The sequence below is a fragment of the Ammospiza caudacuta genome, chromosome 3 (genome assembly GCF_027887145.1).
Source record: "Ammospiza caudacuta isolate bAmmCau1 chromosome 3, bAmmCau1.pri, whole genome shotgun sequence".
Classification (NCBI taxonomy): Eukaryota; Metazoa; Chordata; class Aves; order Passeriformes; family Passerellidae; genus Ammospiza; species Ammospiza caudacuta.
The window spans coordinates 92,485,769-92,500,172 of record NC_080595.1 but is presented as its reverse complement, the minus strand read 5'-3'; the positions used below and the strand labels follow the sequence as shown (position 1 = coordinate 92,500,172).

Genomic DNA, 14,404 nt, shown 5'->3' with positions numbered 1-14,404 from the left:
CTCATCAGGGTGTCAGGATCTCAACAGTGGCCACAGAAGTTTTTCAGCTCTTTGAATGCTGATGGCATTTGCTGTGGAACACTGTAGTCATAGGAGCTCTTAACTATTTATCTATTATCTTGATGAAAATTGTTTTACTGTTACTGAAGTGAGTGGGTGTTCTAAGAGATCTTTCTCCCACAGTCATTGACTCAGATTCTTAAAGAATGAATTTGAAGTTTATTGTAAAACTCGCAGCTGGCCTTGTGCCAGCTGTCATTTGGACTTATCTGTGACCTCAGTCGTAATTAAGGCCTGACCCGTTTTTTCCCCTAAACACACCCCTTACAGTTCTAACTTTTGAGCCTTTTCCCATTTTCCTTTGACAAATCAGTAATGCTTTACGTCTGAGCTGGGCATTTAATTAACTCTGCTTCCAGAAACAAGGAGAGCAGTACTTGAAAAAGACTTTCCCAGGCAATGTGGTCTGAACAGCCTCAGCTGGATCTCTAATACTATAATTCTGGGTAATGACACTGATTTTATGAAGTCTTGACAACTGAACTTTAGTTATTCAAAATAAGTATGGTTCAGATTTTATTCTAATTTTGCCTGTTCTGGAAACCATAAGAAAAGGTCTAATTTGGCATGTTCTCACAATGATCAGTTCAGCTTAATTATAATATGGAAAGGGAGCCTTCTGATGTTTTTAAGGCAGATATTTGATTATAGTAGTCTGCTTTCCTGACCCTGTAATAAAAAAAAAGGGCAATTTTTCAAATAAGTGAGCACAAAACTCTGCCTTGTTTCCAAGTCATGCAGCTTGCCAGGGCCACAGTGATTACCTCACCTGCCTCAGGGATTTCCTGGTGGCCTCCAGTACATGGGCGTTGCTTTGAGTTGTTCCTGCTTGATCTGATTTTATTCTCTCCCCTGTCTCTTTTGCCTCCACTCTAGATTTTGCAGCATATTAATGTTTGTTTCTGCTTCTTCACACACTATTTCAGTTGAGAATGTGCTCTGTACATTTTAGGAATGGTCTGGAACACACTACATCCTAACATGAAAGCCTGAGGGATCTGTGTGGATGCTGGGTGTGCCCCTACTGTACACACAGAAATGGGCACAACCCTATTTTCCTGCCATATTTGCTTCTAATCAAGAAAAAAAGGGCGTGATTCTCATTTTAGTAGAATTGTCATAGAATCCTCGAACAGTTTGGGTTGGAAGGGACCTCTAAAATCACAGAATAAGCTGAGTTAGAAAGGACCTACAAGGATCATCCAGTCCAGCTCCCAGTTCTGTGGAACACCATCCCCAAGAATGGGGATTCTGCCAAGTGCCTGACAGTATTGTCCCAACACTTCTGGAACTCTGTCAGGCTTGGTGCTCTGACCACTTCCCTGGGGAGCCAGCATCCTACTACCAGCATCCTACTACCAGAATCTAGAGTGGAGGCACCTTTGGGTGAAGAACCTATTCCTAATACCCAGCCTAAACCTCCCCTGACACAACTTCAGGCCATCTAGTCCAATCCTCCCTGCCATGAGCAGGGTCATCTTCAACTAGACCAGGTTGCTTGGAGCCCCATCCAACCTGATCTTGAATGTTTCCAGGGATGGGACATCCACCTCTCTGGGAAATCTGTTGCCATGTTTCACCACCCTCACTGTAAAAAATTTCTTCCTTATATCTGGTTTAAATCTACTCTCTTTTAATTTAAAACTTTTACACCTTGTCCTGTTGCAACAGGCTCTACTAAGAGGTAGGTATCTCCTGTCCATCCTTGTCAAGACAGAGCTGGTTTTGCTTGCAGCAGTGGAAGTGACAGTCCTTCCCTTTCTAACATATAACTGTAAGCAGCCATGAGTGTGTAAAACTCTAGATTTTGTTCTAGAATAAAGACAAATTCTATCAATAAAAATTGTAAGAAACAGGTTTTCTGTGGAGGATGGCTTGACTGATGGCAAAACCAGAGATCACTATGTGCAACTTTGGTTCATTAAGCATTGGCTTGAGATGTATAAGGGTGTTCAGTACAGACATCTGTGGGGGACTGGCCAGCAGGACCTAGGCAAACATTAGCCCTTCTGGAAAGGAAGGGAGACCAAGTGGTGTAGCCCCTGAACATTTAGGTAGTGGCCAGGCAGCTGAATCATGCTCTTCTTTCCCTGTGAGGCAGACTGCAGGCAGTGGTGACAGGTGCTGTGATGCCAGCTCACAGAGGAGGAGGGCAAGCCTGGCAGGCCAATAGAATTTTTTACAAGACACAGAACGGTGTAGGGGTTTGAGTGGAAGCTTTTGGAGGCAACAGCCATCTTCTTGGTCATCATTTCTGAAGTATCTGACATGATGTGGTCTGGGGTCAGGATTCAAGCTTTGTCACTGCTACAGTATTAAAAGCTTGTTTTTACTGGTGATAGTGCAGAGATTCCCCAAGGCACTAGATTGCAAAGCATAAACTCGCTGGAAAAGGATGATCTGAAAATATCTGATGCTTATGTCAAGGAGAATGGAGCTTTCCTTACCACAAACATCATAGTATACATGCCAGAAGATGAATCACTTCTGAAACAGTGCTTTACGTTCACTCTGTCTCCTTTTCACTGGTGAAGCCATTTTGCCTTTCTTGTTTAATTTTTGTCAGATGCACCTCAGCCACTCTGTGTTTCCCACGTCTTCCTTAAAGAATCTCTTCTCATGCCCAAATTATCAAATCTGCCACACTCACATGGCTATATTGCAAAAAGTTGCCTGAGGCAACATGTAACCTACTTTGAGTGTGGACCTTGTAAAATGTTGGGCTGACAATTCTGTGATTTTATTCAAAACCACAAGAACTGTGAAATTCTATGGGCTCAGTAGATCCCACACATCTGTCCAGGGACTCCCATTTTGAATCCAGTATTTGTGATACTCTGTTATGAAGGAGGCTGAAAAAGATTTTGTTGTCTGTGTTGGGAGACAAGAGCTGCCCAAGTGATAGTTAGAGAGAGGTGATTTTTCAAGCTTTTCCTGAAGTGTCAGTGTAGGATCTTTTGTATGCTCCTTTTGGAAGAAGTGATCTGATGCTTTGAGTGAATACTTGCTCACATCAGTTGCCCAATTATGGTATTTTAGATGCACATCTGCTGCTCAGGGTATTGGAAGAAATTCCTTATTATATTGCCCTGTACCAGGATGACTGGCACAGTATGTACTAAATAATTAATCCTCACAGTAATTGCCAGCCAGTGGCAGAACTATGCAGATACATAAGGTGTGCTGCTGGTTTTCCTGTTTTGACAGCCCTGTGCCAGTTTTTCATATCCAGTGTGAGTTCATCTCTGAAGTGTCTGTGATTTCTAGAAAGATAAACTGGGGAAGATGGTTGGCTTTGTAATACTTAGGAAACCTCAGAGCATAAGAAACAATCAGAGGGTTAACAAATGTGTGCTGTGAGAGACAGAACAACGGGATAGCAAAATTATCTTGCATCTAATGGATAAAAAAAGCAGACAGAGCAGAAATAGTGGTATTTTCTCAGCCTACAATTCAGATACCTGCACACTGGGCAAATCCCTTGAGTTTTATGTTGAAAAGAGTGTGGGCATTGACTTGGTGCTGCACAAACAGTTCTTTAACTGTGCTGTGCATTGTCTTTGAGATGTACACCACATTCCCCTGTCCTTAACCTTATGTCCTCTCCTGTGCCTCTGGCCACCAGCCTGTGCTGTGGGTCTGTTCTGGCTGGGAATTCTGCTTTCCAAAGAGAAGTGGAAAGTGGCACGTTCTGGGTGGTGGGACAGGCAGCCCTCTTACAGGGTTTTGTCATAAAGAAAAGTTGCCTGCTTTTAACAGAAAGAGTTTAGCACTCAGTTTGATATAGTCCTTTGAATATAAAAATAACATGTGGGTTAAAAATTAAAGATTCTTATGCTTCTCATCTTTCAAGCATTTATCATAATCAAATCTTGTATCAGGGATATAAATTATTTATATGGCTTCCCTTTTCTGTGCTTTCACCAGAGATGTAGTAGGAGAACACCTGTTCTTTGTTCAGCTTGGCAGTACTTTAGTATTATCAGAGACTATTTTTCTTTTCTTTTTTTTTTTTTTTACATTAATTGCTTGCAGGATTAAAAAAAAATGTAACTAAATTTAAAATGATACTATTTTGTGTGTGTGTGAGAGTGTTAAGCTTATGTATATGTATTAGAGCATTGGACTGTAATTTGGCTGTGCATGTAGAGTCTGTGTAAGCATTTTGGAAAAGATGTGTTGTAATTCCTCATGGAACAGTCTTCTAGATGACTTGTTCTGGCTAGTCTTCAGCACAAGCATAAATATGTTCTGATGCTACTCTCAGTTAAGATGATGGTGTTTGTGAAAACAGATTGCCGGGTAATTTCATGTTTAAAATTGGAATAAGAAAACTTGAACTAAAAAGCATTTATGAAGCTAATCTTAGGCATGGAGATGGTTTTTTTATGAACAGGATGAATCTCAAGATTCCCCCAAAAGTGTAGCAAACCAAGTTGTTGTAGTAAGTTGAAGATCTGGGTTGATTCTTGCTGCCCTCATCACACACACATGTTGACAGTCAGAGTGTGTCCCATAGGTCTCATGTTGAAAGTACAGCTCATCTCTGGCAGAGATTAGAAAGAAGAAAATTTCTGATGTTGTATTCTGAAAAATTAGGTCTTTTGTGGCACATTCAAAGAGCAGCTGGCTGGAGTTGTTTAAGCCATTTCAGATAAAGTTGTATTTAAGCTAATGGTAAGATTCAAGGAGTTGGCCTGTGGACAGATATCTCCCAGATTTGTTGTGCGTGTCAGTAAAGGTGGATCTTCCATCTGCCTCTCTTGTCATTGCAACCCCTCACTAGATCAACCCAATGTCATGGTTCTTTGGCGTGGTGTGTAAGGTGGGTGTGTGAGTTGTTGGGAAAGCTCACTAAGCACTGAGAAACCTGAGGTGACAATACATGCTGTTAGTTGGTGGATGGCATGCTTTGATTAGGAAATGTGTTACTGCAGTGAACATGCATGCTGCTGATAATATATATCTGTTGGGTATTTTTTTACAATCCATTGACTCTAGCTACTGTTGTCATAGTGGTCATTATTTAGGTCCAAATAGGGGAGCATCTGATATTTAAATTGTGAGATACTGATTCTTTTCATTGCTACATGCGTTCATTACCTGTAGCTTAATACTGTTTTTCTTTTCATTAAATAAATATAAAGTGTGATGAAACTCCAAGTGCAGAGACAGACGAGAATTTTGTCTATTACAATTAATTTGCATCTGTAAATTTGTCATTAAAGTGAAGAAATTAAAAAAAGCAATGCTGAGGTATAGCTGAGGTTTATCTGTATTTTAAAAGATATGTATTAATATGAGTGTGAATTCTCAGCTATAAACAGGGATCATGTATTTATTTTTTGCATTTATCTGTGCAGGTTCGAAAGCATGTGAATGACCTATATGAAGACCTAAGAGATGGACATAACTTAATCTCACTTCTAGAAGTCCTTTCTGGAGACACCTTGGTAAGCTTTTAGATCATAATACAATGGTTTCAGAGTGTTAATTATGTATTTTCTCTGTTTATTAACTCCTTGTGTATTGACTGCTGTAGATTTCTTTGATATTTTCTGTAATCTGTGACCTGATACCAAAGACTCAAGTTGTATTTCTGTTGGTAAATATGCTGGTGTGAATTCTGTGGGGGAGTCCAATCTGTTCTCTTTGCTTCTTGTGGCTAGTGAGACTTTCTTAATAGGGTAATGCACTATTTCTTCTGCTCTTTCCTTTCCTTTATTTTCTGATTTTTGTTTTAACAAATTATGGACGCTTAATATCTTTTTGCATTTAAGGGAGTAACTTACAAATAACAAGGATCAAATGTCCCTGAAATTGTCTAACACACTCCTCAGGTGTCATTTCCTTTCTTTGTGAGCATTACTTCCCTTGCTTGGTATTTGTTCTCTTCATTATGTTCTTCTTTTCATGCTCTTCTTTTCATTTGTGGTCTGTCTTGTGTTTTTGCTGTCCTGTCTCCTGTCTGTTGTATTCATTAGCCAAGAGAGCGAGATTTTTTGAAGACCTTACGGTTGGTGAGTTCAACAGAAGCATGCGCAAATGAACAGCATGAGGATGTGGAGGATGAGGATAAGGGGGTAGGTGCCGACCCCCATAACTGTACTAATGCAGTGTTTGACGTGTGGTGTCTGCTGATGTAAATTCTTAGTTTGGTGTGCTGCAGTAGTGGGCTGTAGAGAGGACAAAAGGACTTTTGTTGATAAACCAGGATATGTGTGTTTACGGTGGAGGTATGGTAAAGACAAATTTTTATTCAAGTCTTTCTGTGAACAGCTAAAACACAAATGTTCAAGATTTCTATTTGTTTTCTGTCATTAAACTGTACAAAATCATGGTGCAAATGTATACTGGACAACACTATCAAGAAGCTATAATTTTTTAAAATAATAGATAGGGAAATACCATAATTCTATTCAACTAAGATAGTTTTTCTTAACTTGCAAACAGTATTGTCCATATACAAGTAATTTCAACAAAGACTTGAAGGTTCTTCTAAGTGAAATCAATAGAAAAAATTGATTTCTCTTAGTTAGAAGCACCAGTTTACTCTTTGCATGGTGTGTGTGCCATAATATTGGGTAATATCTTGAAATAAGGTAATTCAGTGTGCAGATCTGTTTGTTAAAATTTACCATATGTAGTAGAGATTTTTTTCAAAGCAGGTAGATTAGAAGTTAAGTGACAGCTTTATGTTGTGGCTACTAAAAATACAGATAGTTTGTAGGGTTTGTCTTTCTTGCAACAAATGCTGAATTATCAATTCTCTATATTTTGCCCATCCAGAAGGGAAATATCTACTCATAAAATGTAAAATGTTGGGTGCTTGTTAGTCTGAGTGAGTTGTTTTATGCCTTTTTAGACCTTGCATTTTGGCATTTGCTAAAGCAACTTGCTGTCATAGGGCCTGAGTGCCTCCCTGGCTCCCGTGTGTTGTGCTGCAGTTGTGATTTCAGTGGGATTTGTGTGCTTTTTTTCTGGAGGGCAGCAAAAATCAAAATGCTGCATTGTTTTATAAAATAAATATTTCCCCTCTGAGATGCTAACTGTGTATTTTGGGGTTTACTATACCTTCCTTGTTGTGGAAAACCAAGTTTCAGGTCTGCAGTCCTTCATTCCATCTGTGGAAGCTGCTTGTTAGCAAGGGCTGCAATGCTTGATCCTGAAGTTATTGGTGTGAAAAACAAGGGGCTAAATAGAAGATTCTGTGATAGAAATTAAAATTCTTTTTGTTTCAGTTTATGCTTCTTATTCAACTTCATTTTCTTATGTTTCTTTTTGACAAGCATCTGATGCTCCATAGGGGGAAAAAGGCAGTTGAGGAAGGCTTGGGCTTATCTGTGTGTTTCACAGTGGTTGTCTGAGGAAATGCTCATATTCATGGCTGATCCCTAGCAAATATAGTCTGCTTCAGTTTATTGCTGTGAAAGTTTGTGAAAAATCTGAAATAAGGAAGATTAGAAGGACTTGGATATGATGTTGATGGTATAAATTTAACTGCTTTCCCATGCTGATCTGTGACAGCTAAGTATGCGTTTTCTGTGTGATTCTTCTTCTGGGTGATTTGACACTAACTGCATGCAGTTTTGCCATGTTTCCATTAACACACCGCTCATTTTTATTTTACAATTTCTTTTTGATAGTTCTGACTTTGTTTGAGGGGAGTGACTTGTTAGTATTTTTCATGTTTTAAAGTTTTCTACCCAAGTCAAGAGTTTAAACTTACACTCTAGGACTGTTTGTGTTATATTATTCTGTTTGGAGGAAGATACTATCTTTATTAGATACTTTAAATAAATATGTATAGGTATCATAATCATTATGCAGTCATGCCATTAAGCCATGAAGTTCCATACAGAGGTAAGCTTTTCTGTCACAGAGTTTACTAGAACAATATAAAGGTCCATGACATTACTTTTGTTTTGTTTTGCTTAATACACTGTAAATATTTTATAATAATGTTTAGTTTCTGTAGGTAATAGCCCTCTTGGCCTTAATAGTACTTTACAGGGAACAGCTATCAGCCTGCATGGATCAAAGTTGCAGCTGGGGACCACTCTTGCCATCCACTGTACTAAAAAATAACTACAGTTAAAATAAATAGCTAAAGCACACTTTTCCACCAAAGGTATTGACTTCATTAAAGCTGTAGTGCTTCAAATGTTCTACATGGTGTATTTAAATCAGACTGTTTGTTCTTTTGTCTGATGAGAAAATCTCACAAGCACTCTTTTCCACTTGTAGCCCCGAGAAAAAGGTCGGATGCGTTTTCACAGACTGCAGAACGTCCAAATTGCACTTGACTATTTGAAAAAGCGCCAGGTATGATGAAAACAATAATAAAAAAATAATTAATGGAATTTTTGTCACATATAGCTAATAAATAACAAATTTGTCCTGTTTTGTCTCTTTTGCATGTTGTCTAATAGCTGCCTGTGTAGGCTCAGCTTTTTGTCATGCTTGAGATGGTTAAGAGAGATGTGGCAAAGGTAGTTTTACACCACCCTTTCCTGAGCAATAACAGCACATTCCATGTGCTATATGCTATTAAAGAGGAGAAAGTTATGGGTGACATCCTTAGGAGTTGCTTATAGTAAATTTAACTGTCTTTCATGCTGCCCAGCTGGTATGCAGTTTTGTTCACAATCTAATTTTTAGTGCAAAATGCCAATTCAAATATATTAGAATGTTGTATAGGTGTTAATTGTTTTAATTGTATTAGTTTTGGGAAAACTTTGTCAAATTTTGATCCTGATAAAAGCAAAACTGGTCTTTTTAGATGAACTAGAGAGGTGTCAGAGCCGCCTGGGCATTGTGGAAGATTCAGGCTTAATTTCACTTGTATCTCCTTTTAGCCAGACACTTGAAATCCACACTGTTGCATTTCTGCTATTGTGAATTTCTTTCTACTTTTCAATATCTTTTAAACGCTTACAGAAGCTTGATTTCTCCCTTTTCCAAAGGGAAGATAAAGGGATTTCTCCCTTTATCCAAAACATGGAAGGAAAAACTGTTCCTCCCTAAACATCACATCCCAATGAAAATCTACTCTCTAACTGGTTGATTTAAAAAGAAAGAAATTGTTTTTGCTACTTCAGAAGTTTGAGAGAATATGAGGTAGCAAACCATAAACAGATACTTAGTTTTGTTATGAAACCAGACGTTGTTTTGCATTTTGAAATTTCAAACCTGCCTTTCGGGTCACTGAATGGAATGTGTACACTGAGAACAAAATCCTCCTTTGCTGAGTTCAAAGCAAAGGGCTTTGGTCTTGGCAAATTGTCAGTGGGGCTTGCTTGATTAAAATTTCAGCCCTCTAGTAGGTGTTTCTAAACTATTTCGGAGTTAACTGGCTCAGGTTGTCTGTGTAACCTCCAAGTACAATACTTTATTCTGATTATAAGGCAGAGAGAGCCTATATATTGATAATTTTGAAGCCTGACTTTAAAAATGAACAAACAACAAACTGTGGAATACATTGTCTTTCTTGCAGAGAGTGGGGTTTGGCACTTTTTTTCTCTCCAAACAGTAAAGATTATGTCTGCGGATCAAAAGAAGGACATACCTTTGCTTGTTCAGTTGATAACTGGGTATATGTTGAAAAGCATGTGCATGAAACTTTACTAATGTAAGCATAAAATGCCTCTTAGCTGAGTCATCTTTAACTGCTAGGTTCTATGGATGCATAATACATATAGAGAAATTAAATTTATTAATAAAATTAGAGAAAAGACCAGAATTATTGAGCTCACTCTGGGTGTGAGTTTATGGGAGCGTAATAACAGCAGCTCTTGTTTTAATCCTATTAAGCATTTGTTTATAGCACTATGAATGACTTCAGAATCAGAAACTACAATAATTATTGTATTTTTAAGCCATTGTTTACTTAAATGTGATACTAAATTCCTAGTTTTATCAAGCCAGACCTGTGTTTTAGCAGGCCAGTTCTCCTGCTGCTGAATCCTTGTTTAAGTACAGGAAAGCGTGGGGTGGAAGAATGGCAGTGATAACTTCCAGTGTCAGCACTGCCCTGGGACTGATGCAGCAGCTACAGATCATTATATTCATGTTATCCTGCCCTCCTCTGTCGTGCCTTCCCCTTCTGACAGGAGCTGAGGCAAAGGGTATTTGGCATGGGGAGCAGATCTGCCAGCCTAGTGACAGCTGAGGAATGTCCTCATCCCGGTGTGAGTGGGAGAGGGCAATTCCTGGCAGGCCACTTACAGGCAGAATGCAATTCCTTTCTGCTTTTGAGAATTTAAAAAACCCAGCAGAGTAGGCTCAGGAAGTGAGTAGTGCATCCTTTATAGTCATGCCTGCGTAATGCACTATGTATTTGTGGCATATTTATTTCAATTTTGCCTGTATTTTTCTTTCTGTGATGGCAGGTGAAACTGGTTAACATCAGAAATGATGATATAACAGATGGGAATCCCAAATTGACTTTGGGGTTGATATGGACCATAATTTTGCACTTTCAGGTAAGCCTAGTTTTGCTTGACTATCTGGTTTTGGTCAGTTTCTTGCATAGTTGCGAGGAATGTCAATGTAGACAGGACTCCATAGATTTTATCTCCTCTCTAATGTATTTCTAAAGGTTTGGATGATGTATCTTATTTCATGATGTAAACTGAATCTCAAGATTTTATTTGCTAATTTCCTGTCTGTGGAGTGAGAGTAAAAAAAGCTTCAGTTTTGAACATCATTAAAGACAGTAATTGACGTATTCCTTCCAGTATTTGGACATATCCTTCTAGTTTTATTCTACATACTTGTTTTTATTAGTATTAAAATATTTTGAAAAATGTTGAATATTTTTTCCTTCAGGATCTGCTGCTATGAGCATTTTAGCAAGCTGTACTCTCAGCCTCTTCTTGTAGTTCCTCCCGTGTGAGCATTTGTTTCTAGCCCCAGCGATGGTGGCATGGGTCACACTAGGTGGCACTCTGGTTGTTGTACACTGGTGGGATTGTGTACAGTATAATGCAGCCTTACAGTGTGTGGTGTTAAACTGCTCCTCAAAAGGAGGCTTGCATAATGGCCCTGGCTGCAGATGATGTCATTCAGATGACAGATAATTCCCATTTAGTGACTGCAGCATTGTTAGCGATGAACTCCCTGCTGTGCAGGCATTTTAAATGATCAGAAATTTGCAAGATCACACAGAAAAAACGTGGTTCACTTAGGAGTATTCCACACTGAATTTATGACTGAGAAAAAATTTACCAAAAAAGCCAGAAGGCTGCTAGGATCTAGTGTGCCCTTCTGCAAATCCTATTGTGGAGTAAAGATATGAATAGGACCAATGGTATCCAGATATAAACAGGGTGCACATCTTAGCCCAGACAAGCACATAGAATAAAGGAGAAACCTCTAGCAAGGACCTGGAGCTCCTTCAGCTCCCCTTGTCATGTCAATCTTTGCTCCCACATAGTTATACAGAGAAAAAAATGATGGGTTTAAATATATTTAAGCATGACCTACAGAATTAGGCTGTGATTGAAGGTTGCTCTATTTTAAGAAATAATTATTAACAACTTACTAATAGAAGCTGTTAGTGGAGGTTAAACCTTTACTTGATGTGTATTTTATGTTTCTGAACCTGATTATTAGGCTTTTGCAGAATGAAATAGTTAGTTTTTCTCATTAGGTGAAGCACAGAACATCTGGCACAATTTTAGGTGCTTGTAAAAAGTCATGAACGTTAGTGCTGCCAGTTGTAAAAAATGGATGAAAAGGAAAACCAATTTATATAAATTACCTTCTTTAGGTGAACTGGTGTGGCAAGGATTTTCCCCTGTAAGGTAGTCAGCTCCATATGAAATATGTTGAAGCATTTAGATTGTAGCTAAAACACACTTCACTATGTCCTAACCCAAATAACTACCAACTAAATATCTGTAAGTACAATTCAGATCTTGTAGATCTGTCAGAGTAGAGTACTTCAGTTGGAGGGGAGCTACAACGCCCATCTCGTGGGACTGCCTGACCAATTCAGGGCTGACTGGAAGTTCAAGCATGCTACTTAGGGCATTCTCCAAATGCATCTTGAACACTGACAGGCTTGGAGCATCCACCACCTGTCTAGGAAGCCTGTTCCAATGTCTGACCACCCTCAAGGAAGAGAAATGCTTCCCGATGTCCAATCTAAACCTCCCCAGCACAGTTTTGAAGTATTTCTGTGTGTCCAGTGACTGCATACCAGGGAGAAAAGAATCAGAATGGTTTGGGTTGGAAGGGGACCTTGAGAATTAGCTCATTCCATCCCCCCTTCTGGGGGCAGGGACACCTTCAACTAGACCAGATTGCTCAGAACCCCATCCAACCCGGCCTCAGGCACTCACAGGAATGGGGCATCGTAGCATCTTCCCTGGGATCTGTTCCACGATCTTCCCAGGCACAGAGGAGTGGCCGACAGGTTGATAGTTCCCAGCATTGTCTTTTCTTCCATTTCTAAAGATGGGTTCCCTTTTAAAGAGCTCAATGCCTCCCTCCAGTTCCCCACAGCGCAGTGAGGTCACTCTTCCACCTCCCTTTCTCCAAACTAGACAAACTCAAAGTCCTTAGGTGCTCCACTTAGAACAGGCTTTCCATCCCTGCCACCAGCTTTGTTGCCCCTCTCTGGACATACTCAAGGACCTTCATGCCCTTCTTAAACTGTGGAGAGCAGAACTGCACCCAGCTCTTAGCATGAGGCTGCACCAACACTGAGTACAGCAGGATAATTGCCCCTTCCTACTGGCTGTTTGGGCTGTGTTTGAGGCCCCCTACTATGGGGTTTGCCATCTTGATGACCTTCTTTTTCAAAATAATAAATTCAAAAATTGGTGAAAAAGTAATTTTAAGGATGACTACTGGTGCTTGACTAACTAATTGCCTCTTTAATAAACATGAAGTAATTGAAGAACAGGATATGTAGAAAAAGATATTTTTTTTGTTAGTAATGGCTGCAGTAAACCTATACTGAATGCAGAAGGGATTTGTAAAGTGATGTAAGACACACTGATCTGTGCTTCCATGACATTTCCTGCATGGCATTTCCTGCTATTTCTCTTTAAAATGGCAATTCAGTGTCTTTGTCACCTACATATGGCCCCTTTGGGTTCAGAATGTGAAGTTCAGAAGAATGTACATACTTAGACCTCAAGTTGGTTTTTTTTTTTCTTCAATTACATTCAAAATGAGGAAAAAATCTGAACAGAAAAGTGGAGTCTTCACCAAGGGATAAAGCTTTGTGATAATAACTGTGTTTATGTGTGGAGTAGTCCCATACTTACGGGAAAGTTGTGATTAGATTCAGTTTGAAGTTAAGACATCTAAATCCTTGTGCTTATGGGGAGGTATGTTCTTATGCAATTGTCTAAATTGTCCCTTTAATCTGATAATCAGAAGGATAGAGATCTAGTTTATACAGTTAGTACAGCCTAGACAGTGAATCAGCTAACTAGCTACTAGAGGTTCACTTCACTCAACTAAACATAAACATCTGTGTTGTTGGAGATTTATGAGACACCCATGTGAGTATGAGAAGCATGACCTGGGTCTTATGGGAAACCCAGCCTCATCTGGGAAGAGACAGATCAGGGACGATAAACTGCTTCTTAAATGGTGGAAAACATGTTTAGCAATGGATTTGAGGCCTGGAGGAGTAGGCAATACAGAGGGTGAGGCTGATGGAGTAATCCAGATCACCTGGAGGAGCTGCCTAGAGCACCTATGGAGCTGTTCACTTGTCCAGCATAGTTGCTGTGTGTGTTCTGAGATGATACTTCATAGCCAGTAGCATTTGCAGTGGGAAGCAGATTTCCTTAGGTCTTGTGGTGTAAATGCTATCTCCATATGGATATCTCAGGTATTTTAAAGTGTCTCAAATATTCTAGATGGTCAATTGACTTTCTTATCTCTCTGCTTCAGGGTGTGAATCATTGCTGTTGATTGAACAACTAGTATAGGGCTTTGGATTCAGTCTCCTAAATACAGGTGACATTTGAGTGATACCTGAGGTGTCCTGGAGTATGCAGGACATGTGTGTGGAGTTTCTGATGAGACTCCAGACCTGTGAGAAACTCATGATCTTCTGGACCTGCAGCTGGAGGCCAGTTGGGATATTGCAGGATATCTCAAAGAGCTCCAGAACCCCGGGCTGAGGGAACTGAATCCTGCCCCCACTGCATAAAGGGATCTCTTGAAAACCTAGCCAGTGTGTAAACATGAGTATCTAGACACTTAAGTGGGGGTCTTTTAAACTGAATTACTCCTTAATTTTCCCATCATTTGCAGAAGTAGTTAGTTTTCTCAGTGAGCATAAGAATCTCTTTGCTGTGTGATGTTACTGGCTCAG

General features: G+C 39.5%; 1 protein-coding gene across 4 annotated transcripts in view; it reads left to right on the top strand.

Annotated features, from left to right (window-relative positions):
* Positions 1–14,404, top strand: part of DST (dystonin) — a 289,185-nt gene that overhangs the window by 100,682 nt on the left and 174,099 nt on the right. For all 4 annotated transcript variants that reach the window (XM_058802805.1, XM_058802809.1, XM_058802808.1 and 1 more), the window contains 3 exons: positions 5,424–5,513; positions 8,308–8,385; positions 10,452–10,544. In XM_058802805.1, coding sequence (XP_058658788.1) covers positions 5,424–5,513; positions 8,308–8,385; positions 10,452–10,544 — 261 coding nt within the window. The remainder of the gene's footprint in view (positions 1–5,423; positions 5,514–8,307; positions 8,386–10,451; positions 10,545–14,404) is intronic.